General features: G+C 36.2%; 1 protein-coding gene across 1 annotated transcript in view; it reads right to left on the reverse strand.

Annotated features, from left to right (window-relative positions):
- The window catches only part of LOC127997567 (neurogenic locus notch homolog protein 1), a 44,328-nt gene extending 23,036 nt beyond the window's left edge, over nucleotides 1–21,292 (reverse strand). Inside the window, exons 1-4 of the mRNA XM_052592035.1 lie at nucleotides 20,982–21,292; nucleotides 19,428–19,500; nucleotides 3,742–4,004; nucleotides 3,294–3,632 (exon numbers count right to left, since the gene is read on the reverse strand). Of these exons, the coding sequence (XP_052447995.1) occupies nucleotides 3,294–3,632; nucleotides 3,742–4,004; nucleotides 19,428–19,500; nucleotides 20,982–21,039 (733 nt within the window). The 5' untranslated portion in view covers nucleotides 21,040–21,292. The remainder of the gene's footprint in view (nucleotides 1–3,293; nucleotides 3,633–3,741; nucleotides 4,005–19,427; nucleotides 19,501–20,981) is intronic.
- Between the last annotated feature and the right edge of the window lie 4,051 nt (nucleotides 21,293–25,343).

Consider the following 25,343-nt stretch of genomic DNA (forward strand, 5'->3'; position numbering starts at 1 on the left):
AGTGAAGGCTTTTATGTTGTTACAAAAATTATAAACTTTCTATTTATCAAAGATTCCTGAAAGAAATGTACTGTATTACAGTTCCCACAAATATCAACTATCAAGCAGCACAGTTGTTTGATAAAATTGATAATAATAAGAAAAGCCCCAAAGCAGAATATTAGATTGATTTCTGAAGGATCACGTGACATTGAAAACTGGAGTATTGATGCTGAAAATTCAGCTTTGCCATCACATTTGAAAATATATTCAAATAGAAAATGGTTATTTTAAATTGTAATTATATTTCACAGTATTATTTTTGCCCGTATTTTTTTATTAAATAAATAAAGTCCTGCTGAGTATAAGCGGCTTCTTTCAAAAACATTTGAAATGTACTTAACCCAAACTTTGAATGGTAGTGTACCTGTCCAATTTATTTCCACAAAGTGATTTTTGCTGTTCATGCTATCATTCAAAAAAAAAAAGTATAATATTGTGAACATAGCCTGTATCTTTTGAGCAGTGTGAAATAAAAATCAGCACTTAATACGTACATACTCCCATAATGTCAAATATTCTAGACAAGGATAAATATTTGGGCAACTATTTGCTGACGGAGTTCATGTTTCCTTACAAAGAACTAAATATTTATATCAGATTGCACTGCACAGATCCTTTAACACAAACATGCAAATTCGATTATTTCCCAGTACAAATAGAGGGATAAAATGATGTGAACCATTCGAAAACAGTCGTTAGTGTTGTTGCGGTCAACAGTCTTCCTTTTCTTAGAAGACTAGCGGTACCAGGATTCTGTTAGAGGCACCAACGACAACGACTCAACTGACTTTAACCACAATTTCCTACAATTTAACTCCAAAAAGTGTAGTTACGGTATATTTCATAACTGATCACATCATATAAAATGAATCATTCCTTCAAAACCCATGAATGCATGGAATAAAAGAAGAAGAAGTAACTTCAGTGATTCCTCAACACTGAGGTTTAGGTTATATGTTGTCTGACATGATATGAGATCCACTTAGTAATGGGTCCAAAGAAGTAGGTGAACACACACCAAACACACACAGGCATTTTCACTCTCCCTACACTGACTCTAACCCAGGGACACCAGCATAAGGATGTTGTCATTCAGACATTTCCTTATGATAAGCGCAGATATTTTCCTGCTGGCCTGTTCACACACACACACATGTGTGTGAGGGAGTGAAGATACTATGACTAGGCCGGGTTTAAATGAGGCTTGCTGAGAGAGGTAGCCTATCCCATCTTCCAAAGTTGTGGGAAACACTGATACTGCATTGTTATTGCAAACTTACTGAGCTCATCTGAAATCTCTACCTTCAGTGTTGACCCGGATAGAAGGCCGATATCATTTGTCTTACCGCTGGAACAGATGTCGTCAACAGGACACTTGCGAGTCAAAATAAGCTGAGTGGATTTCCTCCGAATGATCAAAGTCAAGACACTGCCATTGATCTGTCATTTAATGAACTCATATGTTATGTAACTGATGTCAGTTAAAGCCCTCATCATGATTAAAAAGATTCAAGATTCAAGCCGTGTACCCCATAATCATGAGGGGTATTTAAGACAAGTCTTTGAATTGTTAGCATGGTAAACAGCTCTTAAGCCAGGAAAGGGTATATGTTAGAACAAGTCAGCAAAGAACATAATCACTTAAGCTTCAAACCTAGGCAATATATCAAATATCCACATATTCATGCTGATTAAGCTGGCTAAAGTATGGCAACATTGTGATTATTGTGTTGATTTGAGTGTTTTTCATTAGCTGGATTTCATGCTTTTCGTCTCGATCCAAATTGTTTTAGATCTGGTAGGTTTTATTCATTTCCATGAATCAGTTCAAACTGTCATTTCAGTTGATGAATCTCAAAATTATATATGCAAAAGAATTTGTGGGACTTTTCTGAGGAACAGCGGGCAGTTTAACTGTAATATAATATATATATTAGCTTTATTGCCCTAATAAGCATCAAAACAAAGAAATATTTGTTATTAAATACAGTTTTATTCAAGACATACTTTATTCCATTCAGTAGGCTATTAGTATTTTGTAAACCAGAAAGAACATTTTACTAGTTACTTAAAGTTTTTCTCAATGGCTAAAAGCCTATGACCAGGTTTTTTAACTAAAAATTCAAAACCATAACGCCATTTTTGAAAAAACCCACCCATTCTGCTATATTCTGCTATATACAATATTCCCGCTTCAACACATGAGTCAGATTTGGTGAACTGTTACAGCAAACTCCCCACATTTCTCAGTGCTTACACCATGTGGCCATTTAGAAACAATAGGTTTCAATATTGTTCACTCAAGTCTGCACAGCTTGAGCTCAGTTAGCACACAATGACCCAATCACACACCAACCAGAACTTTCGATGGATAAAGGCCCAAGGTTAGCTTACAGCTTTTCTCAGTGGCTTTGGTGCATTTCTCGATTCAGAAATGTAATTCTCAAAGCTACTTTTTCAACCTCCACTTTATTCAGTCACTTGTGCACATAAAAAGTTTTGAGCTTTTGAACAGCATTTCTGCATTTCAATACAGTAACTGTCTTCCAAACTGTTTTCATAGTTTACATCAGGTAATACTAACAGAGTGCAGTGTTATATTGACAACATGACTAAGCAAATCTGGTGTGTGAACAATGACACAAGGACATCAAGCATGCGTGAATGATTTTACCCCCGCTGCTTGTCCAAGGCAAGGATAGCCTGTGATGTTAAAGAGGTTCTTTGGCCTGTTCCAGACAAAAATATACTGGGGCAGAATAATTCTTTATGTTGTTGTTTGCTGTATTGTAATGTGCTCAGGACATTAAATTAAGGAATAAAACATTTGTGGAGTACCATACTTATTACTTTTATTTTTGTTGAATTGCTTTGAATTGATCTCGTCGGTGTGTAAAACTGTGTTGAAGTGTGTGTGTTTCATATCTGAGAGCAAACTTCGTTTTTTCAAGAGAAGAGCTTCATTTTAAACTGAGTATAGAAAGTTTGGGGAATTTAGTAAGAAGTTATGGACTCGTGTTTCTGTTTTGAGAATACGAGGCATAGTTTCAAGAAGCGTGTTTAAGCAATCGAGAACAACTGTAATAGTTATTTTGCTTTGCTAGTTTGGGTGCACCATTAGGGGTTCAGTGTAACTAATGATAATGGTAATGGAAATTGTTTTACTTTATGACTAACGGTAATTTAAAATAATGTAAAGACAGAAAACTTCAAGACACCAAAGAGCAGGTTAACAGGCTAAAGATGCCTACCTGGCAAGCAAGAGCACTCGTAACTCGTCTCTCCTTTCTGGACGCAAGTGCCTCCGTGGTAGCATGGTGAAGGGTTACAGGGCTGATAGAGGGTCTCGCAATGTCTCCCAGTGTACTCTGCAGGGCAGCTGCAGCGATACGTGCCCACCTCGTTCTCACACAGACCTCCGTTCTTGCAAGGAGAGGGACTCTGGGCACACTCGTTGACGTCTTGTTTGCAGGTTTGGCCTGAGAAGAAGGGCGTGCAGTGGCAGATGTAGTCGGAATCAAAGGGACTACACTTACCCCCATTAGCACAAGGATTTGAGGCACAAGGATCAGCTTGATGGCAGGTCTTACCTAGTGATGAAGAGCATTTTAAAGTCAGAATATGCACACCACTGTCTGGATTTGAGATGTTAGTTCATTCTCCTCATATACATTGTTTCTAACTGGATTGTGGTCTTACCTGACCAGCCTGGTGGGCATTTACACTTGTAAGTGTGGATGCTGGTGAGTTCACATGTGCCTCCGTTTCGGCACGGGGAGCTAAGGCACACATTATTGGTGGGAGTGAGACACAGTCGGTCCGTGTAGCCCAGGCTGCAGTTGCACACAAAGTCCACCTTGTTAACAGAAGTAATCAAATGGCACACGCCACCATTTCTGCACGGGGACTGGAGGCAGAGGTTGGGGAACTGGCACGCTGTGCCGGCAAATGACTCAGGACACCTGAAGAGTGGAAAGCAAACACAGGGGGAATAAGTATTGTATATACTGCACTCAGTATATGATTTAGACTTCATAGTCATAGAGCCACTTTCAATGGAATTAGCCTAGCACTGGATAAAATGTCCGTATAAATCGAGGTAACTGGACTGTACTGAAACGATTGCATTATAATTAAGTTTTTAACTAGTAATGTAACTGTGTTGAACTTATTGCTCATAAGAATGAAGAACATGTCAGTCATTTCTTTTTTTAAATTAGCCTACAAACAAATTTTTAATAGTTACACAAATATTACACAAAGCAGCATCTGACACTGAATGCGTTCGATAACTTGAGATGGAGGGTAGTGGAATGGAAACACAAGGTCCATAAACACATGTTTGAAAAAAAAAAAAATTCAACTTGAACACTGTTAACTTAGCTGTGACAAATTAAACAGTCAGATGTCCATACTCCATATAGTGCATGTTTACATAGAAAAATGATGGAAAACCCTCAAAGTGAAAGCAAAAACAGATTCTGTAAGAACAGCCTCAGTGGCTTTAGTTTTACAATAGCAAAACTACAGAACCATTATATGATTACAAATATGTAATATAGGTAACCCATCAGTTATCTTAAATATTAAACAAACAAACAAACTTTGCTGGCTCATTGTTTCTGCACATAATTTTACATGTTGTGTTGTCACCTAACTCCTAATTTTTTATGTATTTTAAAAACTGTAATAATTTAATAAAAAGTTTAAAATGAGTTCATATTACGATGCCTACAAATTGAATTATAACATTAATAATTGATGTTAGTTTTTAGCTTTTTTTTTTAGCGTTATTATTATTATTATTATTATTCACTAGATAAACTCTGTATGTAATTTTAATATTAGCCATTTATTTGTTATCAACCATAACATGAAAATATCATCTTATCCGCATTGACCAGTATTTTAATATCATGCATCCTAACATATAATGTAAGCCTGAGAAACACAGACATCCACACAGCAAAGCCAAAAGTGTAAGAAATATATATTTTATTGTAATAAAAAAAAAATTGTTTTCTGAATATTTAAGGTCTTCTCACAGATTTAGGCTAGATTGTGGTTCATAAGTGTAATTCTGTTTCAAAGGGATTTCTGAAAGTCAGCCATCCATCAACGGCTCTTAGGGGAAAATTCGAGCACCTCAGCCTTTCTGAATGAATCTGAATTCATTCACTCCAAAGACAAGGCAGTGTCTATACAAGGGTCTTTGAACCCAGGCCTAACATTATCAGGACTTCAAAGCTGTCTTCCTCCACCTCAATGCCTGCTATTCTTCTACAGTAAAGAGTCTCCGCAGCATCAATCAGGACCTTGGGAATAGAGACGGCACAGCGAAAACTTTGTTAAAGTGCTGTACAGACTTCATAACAGGTTTTTCCTGGGTTGGCTTGAAAGTAATCTTTTGCCGATTTTACTCGGCGACACAAAAGGGGCCCTCCCTCGATATGACTATGCTGAAATAACCTTTTGCAAAAAGCCAAAGCCATCTAGAGCCCCTGGAATACCGAAGCCATGTTTTTGGCCTCAGGGGGCAGCCGAAATATCTCAACAAATTCCCAGTGCACTGTTCTCTGATCCAAACAGGGCCCCCCTCGGTGGGTTGGATGTTTTTACTGTGTCTCTCCCAGGATTAGGATGGCCAATAATTTCAACCAAGAAAAGAAAACACAGGGGACTGAGAACCAAGCACGACAAAACCATTAAGTGCACGATGGGAACTGCACTGCTGCCCACAATGCTACCTTTCCTCCCATTGTCCTATGGCCACTCCGGCGCATTTCTGGAGGTTTGTTTAGGTTTTTGTGATTATTACACAAACAACACAAACATCTTATGCATCACCAGCAAAACAACAAACTCTAAAGTTATGTAAGCGTCACAAATCTTCGATAGAAGAGAAAATGTTTCTAGCCTGTGGAAAGCCATTCATACTTAAAGGGTCATAACATACATTTTTATTGTTTCATTTTCTTCACTGGGGTCCATTTATAAAATGTTTGTGCCAAAAAAACAGACATGATAGGATGGAGGCAAATCTGAAGCTTGCAGCTGAATTTAAGCAGGCTATATTGCTGTTAACTATAATCTGCGCTGGGTAATTTACTTACAAATTGTAGTCCATTACTGATTACACAATATAATGAAAATTGTAATTAGAAACCTTATCTATTAGAGTACACATTTTAAGTTATTTATTTTGTCTTTTTGATTTTGATTACTTTCAGATTATTTTTTTTCCTAATTTGTTTACCACATAGTTTTGAGTTGGAATATTGTGAACTATATTCATATAAAAATAGAAAGAGATAGAAAATAAATTTTATCTTTTATATATAAAAAATAATAATTAAGTGCATTAAGAGTTTCCCAGACTGGGAAGGAACAGCAGGGGGTTTGGGAGCTGATAAAAAGCAAATTAAATAATCATAAAAATTTAAAAAACTAACAAAAATATATGTATATATAAAATCAAAACAATACTTGAATATTAGAAACAGAAATATTTTATTTGTTGACCTGCGTGTGTGAACATTAAATGACATCAGATAAAGTGAACATGCAAATGTATTGTTAAATTACTGAAATATTTACTTAAATTCTCAATTAAATATTTTAGAAAGAAAAAAACATATGAAAGTAAGAGTACAAAGATCAGGGGCATTCTATCTTTTATAATTTCTTATAAATAAATATGTATGTATATATATATATCATACTTGCCAACCTTGAGACCTCAGAATTAGGGAGATATTCAAAAGGTGGGGGGGGGGGGGTTGTGTCATATATAATCACACACACAAACAAACGTAAAGAAGAATATAATTAATTTATCTGTACATAGTTTATACATACATATTATGTACAGTAACAACAACCTATCACAACCCAAACCCATTTATGCACACCCAACCCAACCCAACCCGGTCCATTAGTTTTTCTTTTTATTCGCCATGTCTCTTCTTTCTTCCTCTTCCCCTTCTTCTTCTTCTTTTTCTGTTCTGAATTTGCCGCGCTTGACTTCGAGGTGTAACCTTTATTATTAGGGACTTTAAGCAACAGCTGCGAATGGAACGGCTACAGTGACCGGAAGTTTGCTGTCACACCGCCGTAGCCAAGAACGTAAAAATCACTAAGCAACGGTAAACAGGACAGCGAAACGCAAAAAATGTCATTTAAAAAAGCAAGAGAAAGATTACTTTTGGCATTAAATGACAATCTTTTGTCAGAAAATGAGTTTTTAATATTGTATGATGTAAATAAGTCTAAAAACCTAGATTTACCATGTAAGCAATACTTGCCTTTTAACCTTGATTACATGGAGGAAGACGAATGCTTAAATGAATTTCGTGTCAGAAAATGTTTTTTTTTTAAAGGGGGGGGAAATGCTATTTCATGCATACGGAGTTTTTTACACTGTTAAAGAGTTGGATTCCCATGCTAAACATGGACAAAGTTTCAAAAATTAAGTTGTACGTTTGAAGGAGTATTTTGGTTCCAAAAATACTCCTTCCGGTTTGTCACAAGTTTCGGAAAGTTTTTTTCGAGTATGGCTCTGTGTGACGTTAGATGGAGCGGAATTTCCTTATATGGGTCCTAAGGGCACTTCTGCCGGAAGAGCGCACGCTCCCGTATAGCAGAGCACTGAGATCACAACAGACTTCACTGATCAGAGCGAGAGCGTCGCGAAATGTCACAAAAGGAGTGTGTTTTTGGTTGCCAGGGCAAGACAACCCTGCACAGATTACCAAAAGAAAAAACAGCATTAAGGGCCCAGTGGATGGAGTTTATTTTTACAGAGCATCAACGGAGTTGTGCAAGTGTTTGTGTTTGTTCCCCTGCATTTCGAAGATGCTTGTTTTACAAACAAAGCCCAGTTTGACGACGGATTTGAGTATCGTTTATTTCTTAAGGATGATGCAATCCCAACGAAAAAGGGTCACGATTGTGTGTTGGAACCGCAGGCGGGGAGTAAAACTGCTTAAAATATCTCTGCCTCCTTGTTAGTGCGTCCCCTCCCATCGGAGACCCGGGTTCGAGCCCCGCTCGGAGCGAGTCCTTGCTGCTGCTGCTCTCGTTCAGTTTCAGCCTTCACAGCTGTCGCAGCTTTCAAACGCTCTCAAAGCAACTGGCGCTCGTGATTCTTTAGCTCCGCCCACACGTCACGCCTCCAGGCGCTCGTGTTTTTCCGGGAAAAATCGGTACAGACTATCTTTCTCTTATGAATATAATAAAACTAAATACTTTTTGGAGTTATGAAGGATGCAGTACTACTCTATAGGTACTCAAGATTAACAGGATATTGAGTGAAAACGAGCATTTCACCCCCCCTTTAATGCATTTAGCAGACGCCTTTATCCAAAGCGACTTACAGTTACAGTAAGTCGCTTTACTGTGCATTCAAGCTATAATTTTTTTTTTTTTTTACCTATCATGGTAAAATAAAATATCTTTTTATTACCTATATAGATGTTCTCGGGATTCCCAATGAGATCGTTTGTGATTAAACAATCATAAACTGAGGCAAATTACAGTGTCATATGCCATAACATTTATTTACCTAATCTCTCACGTTGAAGCGACTCCGGCAAATCAGCTGTTCTCTCGTAGAAGACCGTTAAAGTAGAACGTCTCAAAGTAGCAGTTAAATTCGCGCATGTGCAATATAACGCCAGAATGGCGTTGCCGTTCCACCAGAGGCTGTTGCTAATAATAAGTCCCTATTGTTCAGTCTGAAATGGTGCCCAGTGACGGATGGTGTAGCAATTTTGTTGTTGTCCGGGTGGAAATCGGGAGAAATTTGGGAGAAAGGTCGGCCCGGGAGATTTTCGGGAGGGGCTTTGAAATTCAGGAGTCTCCCAGAAAAATCGTGAAGGTTGGCACGTATGATATATATATATATATATAATTTGGCAGAATAAATTTATGACATATCCTAATAGTTCTCTCATGATATTTTTGTTTTTCTCCAAGTCTTTTACAGCTTGGTTTTATTAAAAGTTTTTTGGACTAGAGAAGAATTTATGGGTTTTCAAAGTAGTTTATCAAGCTCTTGTATCTTGCAAATTGAGATCCGATACAGAAAGATTAGGCTGATTTAACCCAGACAACACATTGCTGTGTGCAGTTATGAGCTGGAATAATGCAACGAGGGCCTGTGTCGGCCTTCCAGAAAAGCTTCAGGGAGCAGGTGCGCATGCTAATGAGGGAGCGGCAGCTGCTGGTCACAGCGCACCAAATTCCCTACTCATAAACTCCTCTCACACTTTCCCAAAGCGAATAAGAGGGCCGAGGCAGCAGGCAGTTGAATGGTTTGCCCACCACAGAGCAGAGCAGACAGGCTTCATGAGAAGGCCCATTGTTCCTGCCGCCATTCAGAGCAGAGCTGACCGCAGTCTGGGTGCCTCTAACCCCTCTGAGTGTGCATTCAGCTGTTAAACCTCCTCTTCTTTCCCCTCCCTTCCATCCTATCCCTCGGTCACCTCTCTTTCCCTCTTGTTCTCATCATGGCCTCCCTTTTTAATCTTCCAGCCTCATCTTCACTTCCTTCCTACTTGGCTTCACTAGAGCTGCAGTCACACTCCTCCACGTATGCCTTTCACTGCCTCCCGCCTTCTCCTCTCATCTTCAGCAGTTCCTGGTATATGATGGATGATGAGGTCATAGTGAAAAAAACTCCCTTTACTGTTTTTAAAAGTTAAAAGTTATTGGCCTGAATCGATATCTATTTGTATACAACTCTAATTTACTTTATGCAGCCTGTTCATTATCATAAAAAAACAGTAAGTCAAACAGTTTAAATATGTAATAAAATCTGTGCTGTTAAGTGTTATCACCGTACCGCCGTGATGTTATGCAAAACATTTAGTTTTTTACGTGGATATTGAATCGCCAGTGAAGTAATACATTTTAAATTTTCTTTAATAAATAATAATTTGGCATTCAAATACATCGCGAATACAGAAACATTTAATTTTGTGTCGAATGAGAGACCCAACGTTATTTTCATTTTCGTTTTAGCCAAAATTAATTTGTTAGGCATGTTGTTTATGATGCTATAACTTTCAGGCTATTTTTTATTCTTGTTCTATTTAAATAGGCTACTGTTATTTGAAAGGATTTGTTGTGGAGTGAGGGGAACTAAAATAGCATAGCTATATTTACAGTGTTTATTATAATGTTTGTAAACATTTCACGTCGGCATTAGGCCTATTTCTGAAAGAAAATAATAAAATGTGGCTTAGTAACATACACGCAACGTATGTTTTTTTCTCTCTAAAAATTTTTTTTTTAATGTAGCCTGTTTTAAGAATGCTGCAAACCTTTTTAAATATTTTGATAAATTACTAAAAAAAAATACATAAATTACTTTTTAAACCATTTAACTGATTGTATTAATCGGTCAAAATTCTTTACGGTCGGTTAACGGTTAACTGGTTAAAATGAACATCCCTAGTCTATATAATATATACTATTTAAAATGTTTCATACAGTATTTTTGTGAAGGCAAATGAGAGCTAAATAACATTGCTGAAATAAAATTACCACTTATTTTACATCCAGTAAATTACTCAAAAATATACACGATCAGTATGTACTTTTTAATGCACAATATATTGGTACAATATATTTGTTATCAGACAGTATTTAACATATTTAATTTATCAGTCTCGGGTTATTTTTACATTTTAATTACATGAGCTTTTTCTTAACAGCAAAGTTAAAGTTGATCTAGTAAATCACTGTTGAATTAAATCTTTAGTAAACAAAAATAAATATAATTTTTTCATAAAGTCACTTGTTTGTTTTACTGGGGTGTTGCTGGTGGGTGCCAGGGTCTTGTTTTTTTAGGTTTTTATTTATTAAATTTTTTTGTATGGTTGACAAAAATCATCTCTTCTCAACCAACTACACAATTTTCATTGGCGGATTTAATATTTAGAGTTATTGGTTACTGTGTTTGGAATAAAGATGCTTGCTTTTAATACAGTAATTAACCCTCATATAGCCGCCCGTGGCTAAAAATAACTGTTGTTTTTAATGTTAAATAACTTTTGAACCACTAATCCAATCTGAATGTTTTAAAAAGTGATGTATAGCAGATATTCTCCACATTCATCTCATTTGGATATTCAGAGGCGCCGTAGTGCACGTGATTACGTCATCACATTTTGACAACATTGATTCGTAAGAAACCAACTCTTTCGTTCCTCTAAACCAAACAGAAATGATTGTTGACTTTTAGTCCCACCCCCGAGCCCAGATTGGTTCAAACTGCCCCATATTTAACCAATAAGTAGTCATTTGAACTACTACATAACATATTTCTTTTGAAATATGAACGAACACAAAGTGAAAGTGAAGTCTGTCGCGAGTGCATGGATACAAACACAAAGTAACTCTCTGAAAAAGCACAACAAAAAAAAACCACACGACAGAGAACTTTGACATAAAACAAATCAAAACCAAGGATGAAACAGTGGTACATATCTGATAAACACTGGAATTTATGTCTAGGTCGCTAGGCGATGTCACGGTAAAATCGATTCTGACACATATTACAGCCATCGGATCTCACATTTATATTATGTCTCTATTATAATTAAATGATTATACAAAGTATATAGTTCAAAAAGATAGTTTGCACTGTTGTTTTCTGTTGCACTCTGAATATTTCTCACTCATTTTGTGTAGTTTGTGAATCATTTGCACTGTTTTTGCACTGTATTGTTGAAGACAATTTATGCAATTGTTTTTACTATATGCTGCATAGTTTGTGTTTATAGTTCCTATTCAGATTGAAAATATATTTCTCAGAAGAAGAAGAAAACTTGTTATGTTTGGTTTTGTTATCAAATAAGACTCTTTTTATTTTCTTTACTCATTAAAATGTTTTTGGATACATCTCTATTGTTAGTTAACGAAATAGGCCTTTTTTTACTTAAAAGCGCAGATAACAATATTGTAATAAATGGCTATAATTTGCTTGGGGAATGGTATATCTACACAAAATTTTATTTGGAAGTGTAAAACACCCAGACACAACTTTCTAAAGAAATATATCCAAAATTTGGGAGTTTCTGTTTTAGTACAGAGTAAAAAACACCAAAATGTTGCTTGCATTTTTCTTAAAATTCTGTAATTTCATTCAGTCTTTGAGAAAACGAAAGTAAAATTGTGACTTTGAATTAGTTAAACCTAAACTGTAAGTCCTCCTGTTTATAATGATATATGGCACTTGATGCTGACTGTTAGAATAGGTCTGAAAAACAAAGAAAAGTGCAGGTGTGTCAGGTGCCCCAAAAATGTTCTAGGTCTTTAACTACATGCACTTTTTGTCAGAACTAAAGGTAACACTTTATATTAGGGAACACTTTTCACTAATAATTGGTTGCTTATTAACATGCATATTACTAGCATACTGGCTGTTTATTAGTACTCACAAAGCAGATATTAATGCATGTCCATATTCTATATCCCTTACCCCTACTCAATACCTAAAGATAACTACTACTACAACTACCTTACTTACTATTAACAATCTGCAAATTAGGAGTTTAATGAGGGAAAACTCATTAAATGAAGTTAATAGTGAATATGTGTTCCCTAATCTAGTGTTACCAAATTAAACATCTATCTAGCCCATACTGTATATTATGTGGAATGAAAAAAAAAACCTTTCCAAACACTTTCAATAATACACAGCAGTCTGACAAGAAGAGCTCACTAAAAGCCCAAATTCTTTAGTTGCTCTTCAATTTAATTTCCCAAAACTAGCCTGGTAGGATTCCACGATGGATGGACCTTTGACTCACAAGCTTTCTGAGAGAAAGGACATGAACCTGGTTTAAGGGATAGTTGCATTGCCTTTGGGGAGGAGCCTGTGGCCTTACTGGAATGTAACCGTTTGCATAAAGAATTCACCCCATTCTGTGTCCCCATCCCATGACAGCACTCCTCAATGGAGAGGCCTGGCAGCCGCACTTAACGGCACCCTGTGGAAAATCACACCACCTTTGGAAAGTCTACTAGACCTGCCTGTCCTGGTGAACAATCCCACTTCTGGAGAGGGCAAATACATAGGGCACTTAGTCAGCCTTGGCTCCTGCTAGGAAAGCACACATTGGGGAATTATAGTGAGTACACTGAGGACCTCAGTAGGAAACCCTGCCAGTTTGCTCTTTAACTTGGCAAATGCTTGTCACATCAGCAATCAAGCTACTTAAAGTGGCATAGGTCCACAAAAATGTGGCCTACTAAGATATAAATACATTAAAGAGGACAAAAGCATTGAGACTTGGTCTGTTTTTTGCCCCTTATTGAGTAGATTTAGAAACTTTTAAAGGAATATTCTCCATAGACGCATAAGTTGAATGCTTTTCTCCATTGTTTTAACAAATTGAGGGACACATCAAAAGAATTTTCAATAGTTATTATTATATTTTTGATTAATTTATAACAAAATGTCAATGTGTAACTTGCTGTTTCTTTTTTTATAAAAGGTGCACTAAGCAATTTTTGCCAAATAATATTGATATTTGAAAGCACCAAAACAAACATGCTCATACCCCAACAGGACCTTGCACTATTTTGATAACTCCACCCCACACATACATTCACAAACCTGGCAGCGACGATGGAAGAATCTGCTTTTCCCGCCTGCAGCATATTCAAGCAGAAGCCAACACAGAAAAGTTGTGTGAAAAAGCAAAACCAACATAACTCACCTATCAAGAAGAAACAAAATAAAAGCTGCTAATTTACATGGTCCTACCTCTTGCCTGATCGTAACCCTTCTTTTTAATGGTTTGTTCCTCTGAAAATGTCCTCTTTTTTAAATCTGCCATCTAGGGCTAAATGATATGGCCAAAATTGATATCACAATATATTTGTTAATTTCTGTTGATACAATATAATTCCGATATCAAATTTGAACACTTAAAAAAATTATTGTAAAAACTGCCAGGAATGCACACAACAGATGTCTGTGCATACAAACTTATGAAAATGAATTTGAAAAGTCTATGACACCTCATATATAAAAAAACAAACAAAAAAAAAACATATATTTTAGATAAAAACCCCACAAATAAATTAATGTTAACCTTTTATTTGTATTTAGCCTTCATACAAACAAGAAATGTAAAATCACTTTTAAATAATAGTCTAATTCGCCTAATTCGTCTACAAGTCAAAAGTTTTTGAACATTAAGATTTTTTATGATTTTAAAGAAGTCATGTTGATGGAGATGGTCTTATTGAAAAGAGCGGCAGAACTAGAATTTTCTCCAGTAGCGGCTGTAATCAAAGCAGTTCCGTTCATGAACGCTTCTTCATCAGCTCACTTGAAAATGCCATCAAAACTTTTCTGAAGACAGTCCTAGTCCTTCAGAGATACATTCAAACATTCAGTGCTCATGTTTATTTAACGAAGTCAAACGCTACAAATAAATCAATATGGGAAACACTGGTAATGTTTGTTGAAATATCAGAAATGTTTAAAAATCATTATCAGCGTTATTGAAAAAAATAAAATCGCCGCCATATTGATATTGAATTATTGTCTAGTAATGTGATTATTGTCTAAACTGTAGTATTACCCAAATACTGCACAGTACATCTGTACACCAAATACATCTTTCTAAACTTACTTTAAAAAAATCACAGTAAACAAATCTCCATCCTCATACAAGACCCCTAAAAATAAATCACAAGTTCTGTAAACAGACCTAGTTTGTGTTTGATTCTGCATTCTCCAGAGAATGACCCTGTACTGTTATTCTACCTTCACTGTCCTCTCAGAAATACCTTTGTCCTCTGGAACACCATAAATGTATAATATATCAATTTAACCCATATTACTTTATTAGTTTGTTTGGTGTGTTCCACTCGTCGGCTCTCGTCGGGCTCACATCGGCGGCAATTTGCACGATTCAACATTCAACAAGTCTTAATATTCAATGCCCCGTTTACTTTCATTGCAAGTACCTTACTAATTTTGACTGAAATATTTTTTTTTTAAAATTGAAATTACTTTTTTTTTGTTTGTCAGCATCATGCCTCTATTTAATAGAGCTTAGCTTGTAAGAAACCCAGGACATCCCGACAGGCAATTAGCCAGCATTAGTTGTTTGTGTGATGACATCATGTAAAGATAGTTGTTAGGTTTTGTTAGGAAGGTCGTTGCACCACCAGGCTGTTTTGTTCCCTTGGGCAGTACAACAATAACACAAAATCTACTCTCTTTTAAACCCTAATTTCCTGTAGTCAAGAGTTTAACTCTGAGGAGTCTTTGGGTCTTGTCTGTTCTTTATGAAACATCGTCCCGGGCTCTTCGTACTCTCTCTGTAATCACTGGAGGAGACGTGATCCTCCAGATCCACATCTGTTAGTGTTCATTATGCCTGTGTTTATTTGTCCCTAGTACTGAAGGACCCTATGGGAACGACAGTTCCACTGAGGGACAAGGAGCAACCATTAACTGACCCAATACTTTTCTAATGAGTGTTGTTGTTCCTGGTGGTTTTATGAGGCTAGGGACTGAGTTACTGTGTTCAGATGTTTTTCATGCCACTAAGTAGTAATTTTGAGCGGAATGATGGCAGACATTTAACAGGAAGATTATTTATTTATTAAAATATCCTCGTCAACCCCTCTGACAGTGTGACAATGTGAGAGGAAACTTTCAAACATCTGCCACTTCCAGTGCCAGGGATGAAAAGAAAAACCACAGGCATTAGCGCGTATTATCCTGTAAGTAGCAGCCATTGTACACTGTGAATTATTTACCTTGATACAGATCCCTTGTAATGCTGTGTTCCACAGGCAGATGGTTCAGGTCAAAAGCATCAAAAAAAAACAACACGCGCCTGGTTTGTTTTGCTGCATTTCTTTTTTTTTTTTTTTTTTTGACCTTGGCCAGCTGTACACATGGAACACAATCTTGCAATAACAGTATGTGCAATCAAAGTTTGCTGAATTCCTGTTAGAAATGAAACAGAATCACAAGCCACTTTGGTCAGTCGAGACATTACGCCATAAAGCTGCCAAGAATAAGACACTCAGCAACTTCATTAAGACATTAGTCCTCTGTAATGAAATAATAAAAGACTTCAACTCTTCTTTTGGTCCTGGTGTCCATTTCCTGTATCTAAATGCAGTAAAGAACTCATCTCTAGAGAGAAGGGTTTGTCCCGTAGCTAATTTTACAAATTGATTACACAATTTGTCTAAAAAGGTTTTTATTTAATGAAAAATTAGACTTTTTAAACAAACTATTATGTTTAAGCTTTCTTTTCTTTCCTTCTGGGGCCTGAAATGGAGGTATTTTGGTCAATACTGCTAATTGAAATGAAACAAGTGAATGGACCGAATCATTCATTAATTTTGTTTGTTTTTTGCAACAACAAAAAAAGTCTACTTTTAAAAAGTAATTAATTACTATTACTAATTACATCATCAATATTGTATTTAAATTACTTTACTAATTACTCTGTCTGAAAAGTAACTTAATTATTCAAATCGCTTTATCCCTAAGAATAAATTACCTGTGCTGAATAAAGTTGTGTCAGATCGCGCTGTTCCTCTGAAGTAAATTCCTCATAGCAGGACTTCTTTCAAAAATGATGAAAATTAGTCATATCATGACTATAATCTATAATCTATTTTTTGTTGATGAGGGTGTTTGCATGCAGGTGACTGCACATAATGAGCTCAGATATGGGAAAGACTGTACCTTGCTTTAGTGTCATACGGATTACATAATCAGAGAATATTCGTTTTCGGTTTGAATTTGTTCATTTAAAAGTAGACACAAGCTTCCTATAGACATATTTCTCATGTCTCTGTGTCAAATATTTGCTGAGTTTGTGTAATGTAGTAAGTTGCTCAGTGAGGCCTACACAGCAGAAATGGCAATCTATTTGTTTTGTTTATTTTGTAAAAGCAAAATATTTTGTTGTTATTGTCAACAAATTTAGATTTCAAATCCAATATTGATTTTAGAACTGTTGAAATTATTAACTGTATGTAACGGAAGTACTTTATAAGTAACTGTAATTAAATTACCTAAAAATGAGCAGTAATCCCTTACTTTACTTTTTCAGTGGATAGACCATTTAATTGAAGTAATAACTTAATAACGCATTACACCCAACAATGGCCTGAAGTGTGAGTTGAATTATTACATTGATATTTAATAATATTTAATGAAATTTCCAATCGGAAGACACTGAGCTCTTTTTTGCACATTACATCAACGGCTGCCCATCAAAGACATAGACGGAGGGTCTCAAAGTTCACATCATCTCTTTGTCAAACACTAATCCTTTTTGTTTCAAATCTGCTGTCCCTCATACATACAAGGAATTCAGATTGGAAGCTGGTTTTGTATTACTGTCAGTTGGACTTCTGGCCTTGCCAAAGCGTCAAAGATAATGGCTCACTCTCTCCTTTACGAGCCTGTCAGAGTGCCAGATATGAGTGTATGGTATCCCTGGCATGGAATGTCAAGTAGAATGAATCCATCTTCCCAAAACAATATAAGAATAGCCGAACAGAACTTGATATTTAAAATAATTTACACTTAATAATTTTCATAATCAAATCTAGTGTGTTTTAGGAGCCCATGCACAGTTAGCATATGCGGTCAGGTAACACAAAATGTGTCTCTTATGGAACAATTAACTAGTTTTATGTAGGTAAATATTAAGTAATACATATTTAATCATTACTAATACTATTATTTATTATTACAAATAATTAATGGGTACTTTTTGTATTATTTAAAAATGTTCCTCAATATTACAGAATCAACTGAACCTAATTCAGTCATGTTTAAGAACATCTTTTGAAGAATATTTCAACTCTAATGAAGTCAAAAGGGGCGCAAACCTCATTGACTTTCATTTACGGAAAAATACAAATAAAATAAAAACACATTGAGACAAAATATCTTCTCTTGTGCTCCACAGAAGAAAAAGTCATACAGGTTTGGAGCAACATTAGGGGGAATAAATAATTACAGAACTGAATTTGTTGGGAGAAATATCTCTTCAAAGGAACAATTGCACATTTTCACTATTTACAGTGTGTTGAATAAAAGCACAAAGTATGTCACAAAGCATTTGAGGGCATTCACAAAGGATGCTTTTGATAGAGGGACAGTGTGACCAAAACTGACCTACAAACTCACTTTTTGCCAAAATCTGTCAGATATGTTGCAGCACCACCAGTTTGCATTTGTTTGTCCACCAGTTGCATTTGAACAATAGATCAATGTCACAAGACAGTAGAGAGAGAAGGCCTTCGTTTGTATCTCCATGTTTAATTAGAGGAGTCTGAGTATCATAGGGCACAATGGCGGCTTTGTGGCAGGGAGGCTGCCAGACAGAATTAAGATGTGGCCCACCGCCAGCACAGCTCCATGTGCTCGCAGTCCACTGAGGGAGGCCAAAAACAGAGCCCTGCCAGTGTGCTCCTCCATAGCCACCCTGATAAACTCATTGATAGCCAGAGAAAGACAATGTAAACCTGGCCAAATGCTTGCAACCCAATCCCGCATTCACATCATTGCTGACGTAAAAAAAAAAAAACACAGAATGCCAATGAGAGTTAACCCTATTAGAAAATCAACCAACACAATTAGAGTAAAGAAGCAGTCAACCATCCTGTTTAGGTACAGTAGAGAAATGAGAGTTATGTGATGCTATGTGCACTGAGGCAACCTGTTTGCTCTTGATTTTCCACTGGTGCAATGCTACCAATTATGAAAACATCCAGTCCAATTACACTCTACTGCCATCTGTCCTTCTAATGTAAATCACAGAGAGTGAATGGGCATTCAAAATAGGACAAAACTCCCGCACAAGGGGCAGGGCATGCAGGGGGGGCCTCGGGCATTCTGGGAAGCCTCAAACAGATTAGTCACACAGAATTAATCTAGACTGGAGAACAATGGTCGCAGAGCTTTTGGCAAACCCCAGCTGTCGTTTCATAAAAGCGAATACGGTTTAGGACAACGGGTGTCTCCAAGACTTGGGCTGGAGAAGTGGCTCGTACTCATGACCAGCCGGAGGGGGGTGATGCCCTTGACCCTCTTCCTCAGTGGCCGTGTATGTCGTTCATTAGCTGAGGCCATGTTCTTTAAGGAGAGAAGCACCCTTAGCTTTTGTTTGCAAGGTTAGGATTCAAATTGATCAAATGTATTCTGGTATGCAACAGATTCATACTGAATTGCTGAAAATTTGCAACTTTCGGAACCCGATCACAAAGAAATCTCATATCAGTGATGTGTGCAATTCAGAAACATTGTGTTAAATTCCTCCAGGGTATTGACATGGTTCAGAAACAGCAATTTATATGACTGTGTTCTAATTACTTACCTGCATTCTCCTCTTCCATCTCCAGTAGGTTCACATGTACCACCATTTTGGCATTTTTCTGAACATTCCAGGCCTAGAAACACATGAAACAAGGTAATACATTTCTACTTTATAGTGTTGCGTGATTTGATCTCATCTCCAAACTAATACATATTGCCAAAGGTGTTATGATACCTTATTTTAAAAGGCAATATTTTTTTAAATATTAGCTAAAGTAATGTATGTATTACACATTCCTAATTTTTCAATTTGGTTCCAAACTATGCGAAAGTTATTAAGATATTGAGCAGGACCCAGAAAGAAAGTGTGACTCCTAACACCTTAAAGTGATGTTTGTGGACAGAGGGACTTGACAGCACACTGCTGTGAACTTCTTCATTCTGCAGCTGTTCTGGGGAATGTAATATGGCAAGCTCTTTCAACACTTATATATATTTATATATATAAATATATATATATATTTATGTATATATATAATTTTATTATTATTATTATTATTATTATTTCACTAATACCTATTCATTATATGATATAGTACACTTTACAATAGTGATTATTTCATTAGACACTAGAACTATTTCTTATCTTAAAAGCATTTTTTTTTTCCGTGTCACATACAATGACTAATTATGAAAAAATACTTTTGAATAATTGGATTATACTACTTCTAATAAATAAATTAGCACTAGGGAAGCTAAAAAATGCTGCAATTTGAATAGTTACTAGAATAAAAGAGGTACCCGCAACAATTGGAATGCATACTAGTCAGAAGTGAATAGATTGTGAGTAAAAATGAAATAGGTAGGCTACTTGTCACTATTTAGTAATTGACGAAAAGCAACAGAATAAGTTTTAGTATGTAATGAAAAAAATACTTCGGAGAAACTCAACTGTCAGAGTGTGCCACACGTGGAATACGTATAAATAGTTACTAAAGAAACTGCAGAAGACACTACTCACTATTAGATTACTTAAAAATAAGCAGGCTACTGGTAACAAAACTAGATACAAATTGCAAGGAATACAAACGGCTTGCCATAAATGCAGCTACGTTGGGTAGCATCTCACTGCAGAAGTGTTGGAACTTCAGTAAACTGCATTGTGTGAACACTAGTGTAGTATCGAAACCGCCATGTGTGTGACTGATTCAAAAACCCATTCTGATGCGTTCAAACAGGAAAGGTAGCCAACTTTTAGTGTAGCTACTAAAAAGGTGAACATTTATATTTTGCTTTGGAATAAAACCAGCGGCAAGTTAGCAGTCTCAGTCCAACATAGTTTTGATAGATCATTTTGTTATTCAATTACAGGTAACGAAGTTAAACTTCAGTCTACAGAAAACCAAACGATTTATCACGTCTGCTCTGTCTGCCGTTTGAAATGACATCAGTGCGCAACAAGTGACTTCTCGGACGAGGTGTTTAATTTTACAATAAATGTCGGAAATAAACGAAGACTATTTATTAGCAGTCATGTTAATAATAACGTTATTGACAGCAGAAATTGCGACTTGCAGCTAATAAAGAAAGCATCTTCCAGTGAAAAGTAGCCTACCTTGCGTCCAAGTAAGGAGTGATATCTGAAGAATTAGTTTCACGAGGAAAAGATGCATTCCTTCTTATGGATAGTTGTGGGATTCCACGCAGGCTTAACATATATCCAACATTGGTCTGTTCAAGGTAAGGAAATGATTCACGCAAGTATAAAAAAATAAAAATAGATCCAAAAACAGCACTTGTGGTTGTCCTCGCGCACTCCGGTGCTGCTCGTGCAGTCTCAGCTGAGTGAATGAGATCATGTATTCAAGGCTTCATTCTCCTGCTCTCATCCAGACGCTCCTTCCGCCACAGCACTTCACGAGCTCGAGCATTAGCTATTCATTTACTTGACAAACTTTCTGAAATGGCAGTGGGAAAAACACGCCTACTTCTTTCAACTCGGTTGGGGATTTTTAAAACATTTTAGCGGGACAATCTCAGCACCAATGCCGTTAGAAAACTACATGTAGTTTAGGCTACTGCAATCACCATGTAAAGACAACGAATGGAATAGTTTTGCATAGATCCCTTGATCAAAGCCTACACTGCACCTATAGGGGAGCCAATCTGCCAAAATAAATAAAATTAGTTCAATGTTTTTTTTTTTTTTTTTTTTTTTTTTTTTTTTGATGGTGCAAAGTAAATGCAGAAAGTTCAAGTGCTATTTTTTAAGATGGGCTAACTAATTAAAATTTGACAATTAATATAACTCTACCCACAGTAACATGCATAACCTATTTATTATCCATCATGTGCAGACATAGTTTAAGGCTACAGTTTTTTCCTCAGTTTGATTTGCATGAGTTCTGCTTGACTGTTACAAATAAACTGCGCTTGGGGTTGAAAATACATACAGTTTGCAGCATGCTGTGGTTTGGGGCCTGCCAAACTGTGCATTTGTGTTCTGTTCTGATTCAGTTTTGAGTCAGACTGTTATGCTCAGAAAGTTGTAAACCAATTTTAGGGACCAAAATTAACCAAAAATGCAAGATGGTCCTCACTGCAGAACACAAGATCCAGGGGGCGTGGCTGGATCCAAATTACATATATCCCACCTTACATATACCTAAACCTACCCATCTCCACCCCCAGATTCCTAAACCCACCCATCTCCACAGCTAAACCTACCAATCTCCACCCCCTAGATGTAGATCCAACCATAACATAGTTATAGTTTATATTATATTCTACATCTGTCCAGTTTGGAATTACTCCCTCTGCAAACATTGTAGTTTCTCTGTAGTGTGTAACCATCCTAGAGGTGGCTGTTGATAAACAGAGAACCACCAGAGAGCCATTTCATGTGAAATTAGTTTCAATTTACTGATTCGGTTTAAGCATATAACATAAATGCAGGGTGCATAGTTTCTATGCTCTCAAGACAAGGTACAAATGCTTGTGGAAATCTGTTCATAGTTCAAATATTGCCCTTAAAGTTTGTTTTTGAAACTGCCCAGTATAATACGCATGAACATGACAAGAAACTTTAAAAGGGAAAAAGTCTTAATTTGATTAAGAGGTGAGAACTCTAGTCATGTCCTAATTTCAACTCCATGGACCTACAAAAATAATCCGCTGCTATCTTGGCCTTTTTTTTTTTTTTTTTTTTGTGCAATATGAAGTCTGAACATGCAGTGATGAATCACAACAACACACAAAGGTTCTTCACATTCTTACTTTCTCTAAACACAACTGGAAAGTCCCTGTGCTCCATAGCTGTGAACCACAGGAGAAATATAGCAGATATTTGGGGTATCAGGGAAAGAAGAAACGGACATGCTTTGCAGTTATGCTGCAATAATATTCGACAGAATCAACTCCAGACACTGATTAAAGCACCTCTATTCAGACTGTGAATGATCTAGACTTGTAGTAAGCCTGCTTGAGACCACATACAGCATTAAGTACATCCACGTTAACTACATTTAATCTCAGCCAATAAGCACTCAAGTTATGGCAGGTTAGGAAAAGGCACTAGAAGCACCAGTTATAAAGGGAAGGATGCATGTACAATGTTGCATTAGTCATACACATTTACAGTACATTGATCAACCTGTTTTTTTCTACAGAATACCAGATAATGTGTAGTTCTTCAAAAAAGAAAAACCAGAGAATTAATGTATTTAATGAATAGACAAACCACTCATATTAAAACAATTTTTTAACAAAGCCTGATTATTTACTCTTAAATCTGCACTTGCATTAGATAGGCTTTGATAAACAGTTTTACAGATTTCAGCATTTACCCCATTCGAGTAGATAAGAGATATATTTAAATGACTGGAACTGACTGGATTGCATTTTATTATTTTTATTATTGCGTAAGGTGTGGTGAAGCCTTTCAGTGTCAGTAATTATCATTTTCCTTAAGAATTCAAGTGCAAACAAACTGTCAAAAACACCACTGCTGGGGTTGATTTAAAAACTTTTTGGTTTGCACAGTTTCTTAACAATGGTACTCACTGTACAGCACACAAAATAGATTCAAAGTGGAAAAAATTATGCTTAATTGTCTATGCAACCTCTAGAAAACCTAAAAAATTTACATTTTCTTGTGAGATCAGATTGAACAAGCCTCATTCTTAACTATTTGTCCTTTTTATATTTTACACAACAGCTTGAAAAAGATCGTCATAAAATGTTGTAAACATTTTCAGAATTTTGGGACCAAAACTTTCTTCAAAATATCTTCTTTGGTGTTCCACAGAAGAAAGATTATGAAGTAAATTATAAAATAATATAAGACAGAATTTTCATTTTTGTGTGGACTATTCCTTTAATAGCACGGTAAAATTAGATGTATAAACATATGACATAAACCTGTAAAACACTTTGAATTTATAATGAAACCTAAGCACTGAGGAGGTGTTACTAGTGTGGCACTGCAATGGTCAAAGATAGATAATCGAAAGAGCAATTATTGTCTATGTCCTGCAAAAATAAATAAACACTGGGACAAAAAATAAGTTCACATTTTGAAGATTCATAAACTCTTCTAAAGTTGTACTGATGAGAAAGGAAATGCGAATAATTTAACCTTCTTGGAGCATAATAACACAAGAAGAGTTAGTAAGTAAAGGGTGTGACTTGCATATTTTAGCACCCGCAGGCTGTGTTTTTTATTTCAGATCCTTGTGGTATTCCATAAATCATTGTATGTGTGTGTTTGTGTATTTGTGTGTGTATTTCAAAAGTCTTCAGGCAAGGTGAGGGTGCGCGGGAAATGTCTCAAGATGTAGTGTGACCTGAGGGCCAGCGAGATCTAAGAGGCTGTAGAGGAGGTGCTCACGATAAGGAGATAATTGGATTTGTGTGTGGACATGCAGAAACACTTCCCACACTCAAAGCTGGCATCAAAAGCATGAGAACTGACATCCTATCTTGCACCTGCATGTGCTTGCAGTTTTTGACTTTTGTTTGCGTTTCAATTTGTGTATTTCATTTTGTCAAGTAAGCAGCCTGTCTTAAGTCCATGTGTTTTTAAAAAACTCCTACACCAGCCAGCTCACTTTTAAAGAATCCGTTTCAAAAGTGACTCTTTTAAGCTTATGAATCAATTAGAAGAACTTGGATAAACCTTGTTTACTTACTGAATCAATAGTTAATCCAAAATGAAAACTTTTGTCAAACTCTTAAATTGTTCCAAACCTTTTTCTTTTTTTCTGTTGAAAACAACAACAAAAAAAGAAAATATTTTACAGGTTTGTTAACCAAACAACTGATGGTAGCCATTGACTTCCATAGTAAAAAAAGTTCTGTACTATGGAAGTCTATAGCTACCATCAACTATTTACTGTCAACATTCTTCAAAATATCTTTTGAGTTCAACAGAAGACTTGAGGGTAAGTAAATGACAGAATGTTAATTATTGGGGGAAATAAACGTTTAAAATCCTCAATTTTTAAATCCAAAATAAGGAAGCCATGAAACACCAATAACCCCAAATTCCTGAACCAAATGTGCTCCTTGAGTCTATTAAAAAGCATTTGTGGTGTTGTATGTCATGTTATGTCATGCTAAAAATAACAGCAGGTTTTCTCCTGTGAGTAGAGCCTGTTGTTGTAGACATGTGTGCATATCTGTGGGGGATAGAGTGAAACCCAACAAACCACAACATTCCAGTTGGCACTGCGCTTCTACAGTTTTCTATGACTAAAGACCCTCTAACTGGATATTTATGGAGGTTTTATGTATCAGGATAATCCATCAAGGCTATTACATGTGAGAGTGACACTAGAAAGCGACTCAAATGGTATTAAATGGTCCACTTGAACACATTCAACTTACAATGCTTGTTTGTAAACATATAAAGATAAATATCACCATACCGACCTCTAAACTACTGCATGTTTCTTTTTATGGACATCCATTCTTATTC

Source organism: Carassius gibelio, chromosome A5 (assembly GCF_023724105.1).
Source record: "Carassius gibelio isolate Cgi1373 ecotype wild population from Czech Republic chromosome A5, carGib1.2-hapl.c, whole genome shotgun sequence".
In the NCBI taxonomy this organism is placed as follows: domain Eukaryota; kingdom Metazoa; phylum Chordata; class Actinopteri; order Cypriniformes; family Cyprinidae; genus Carassius; species Carassius gibelio.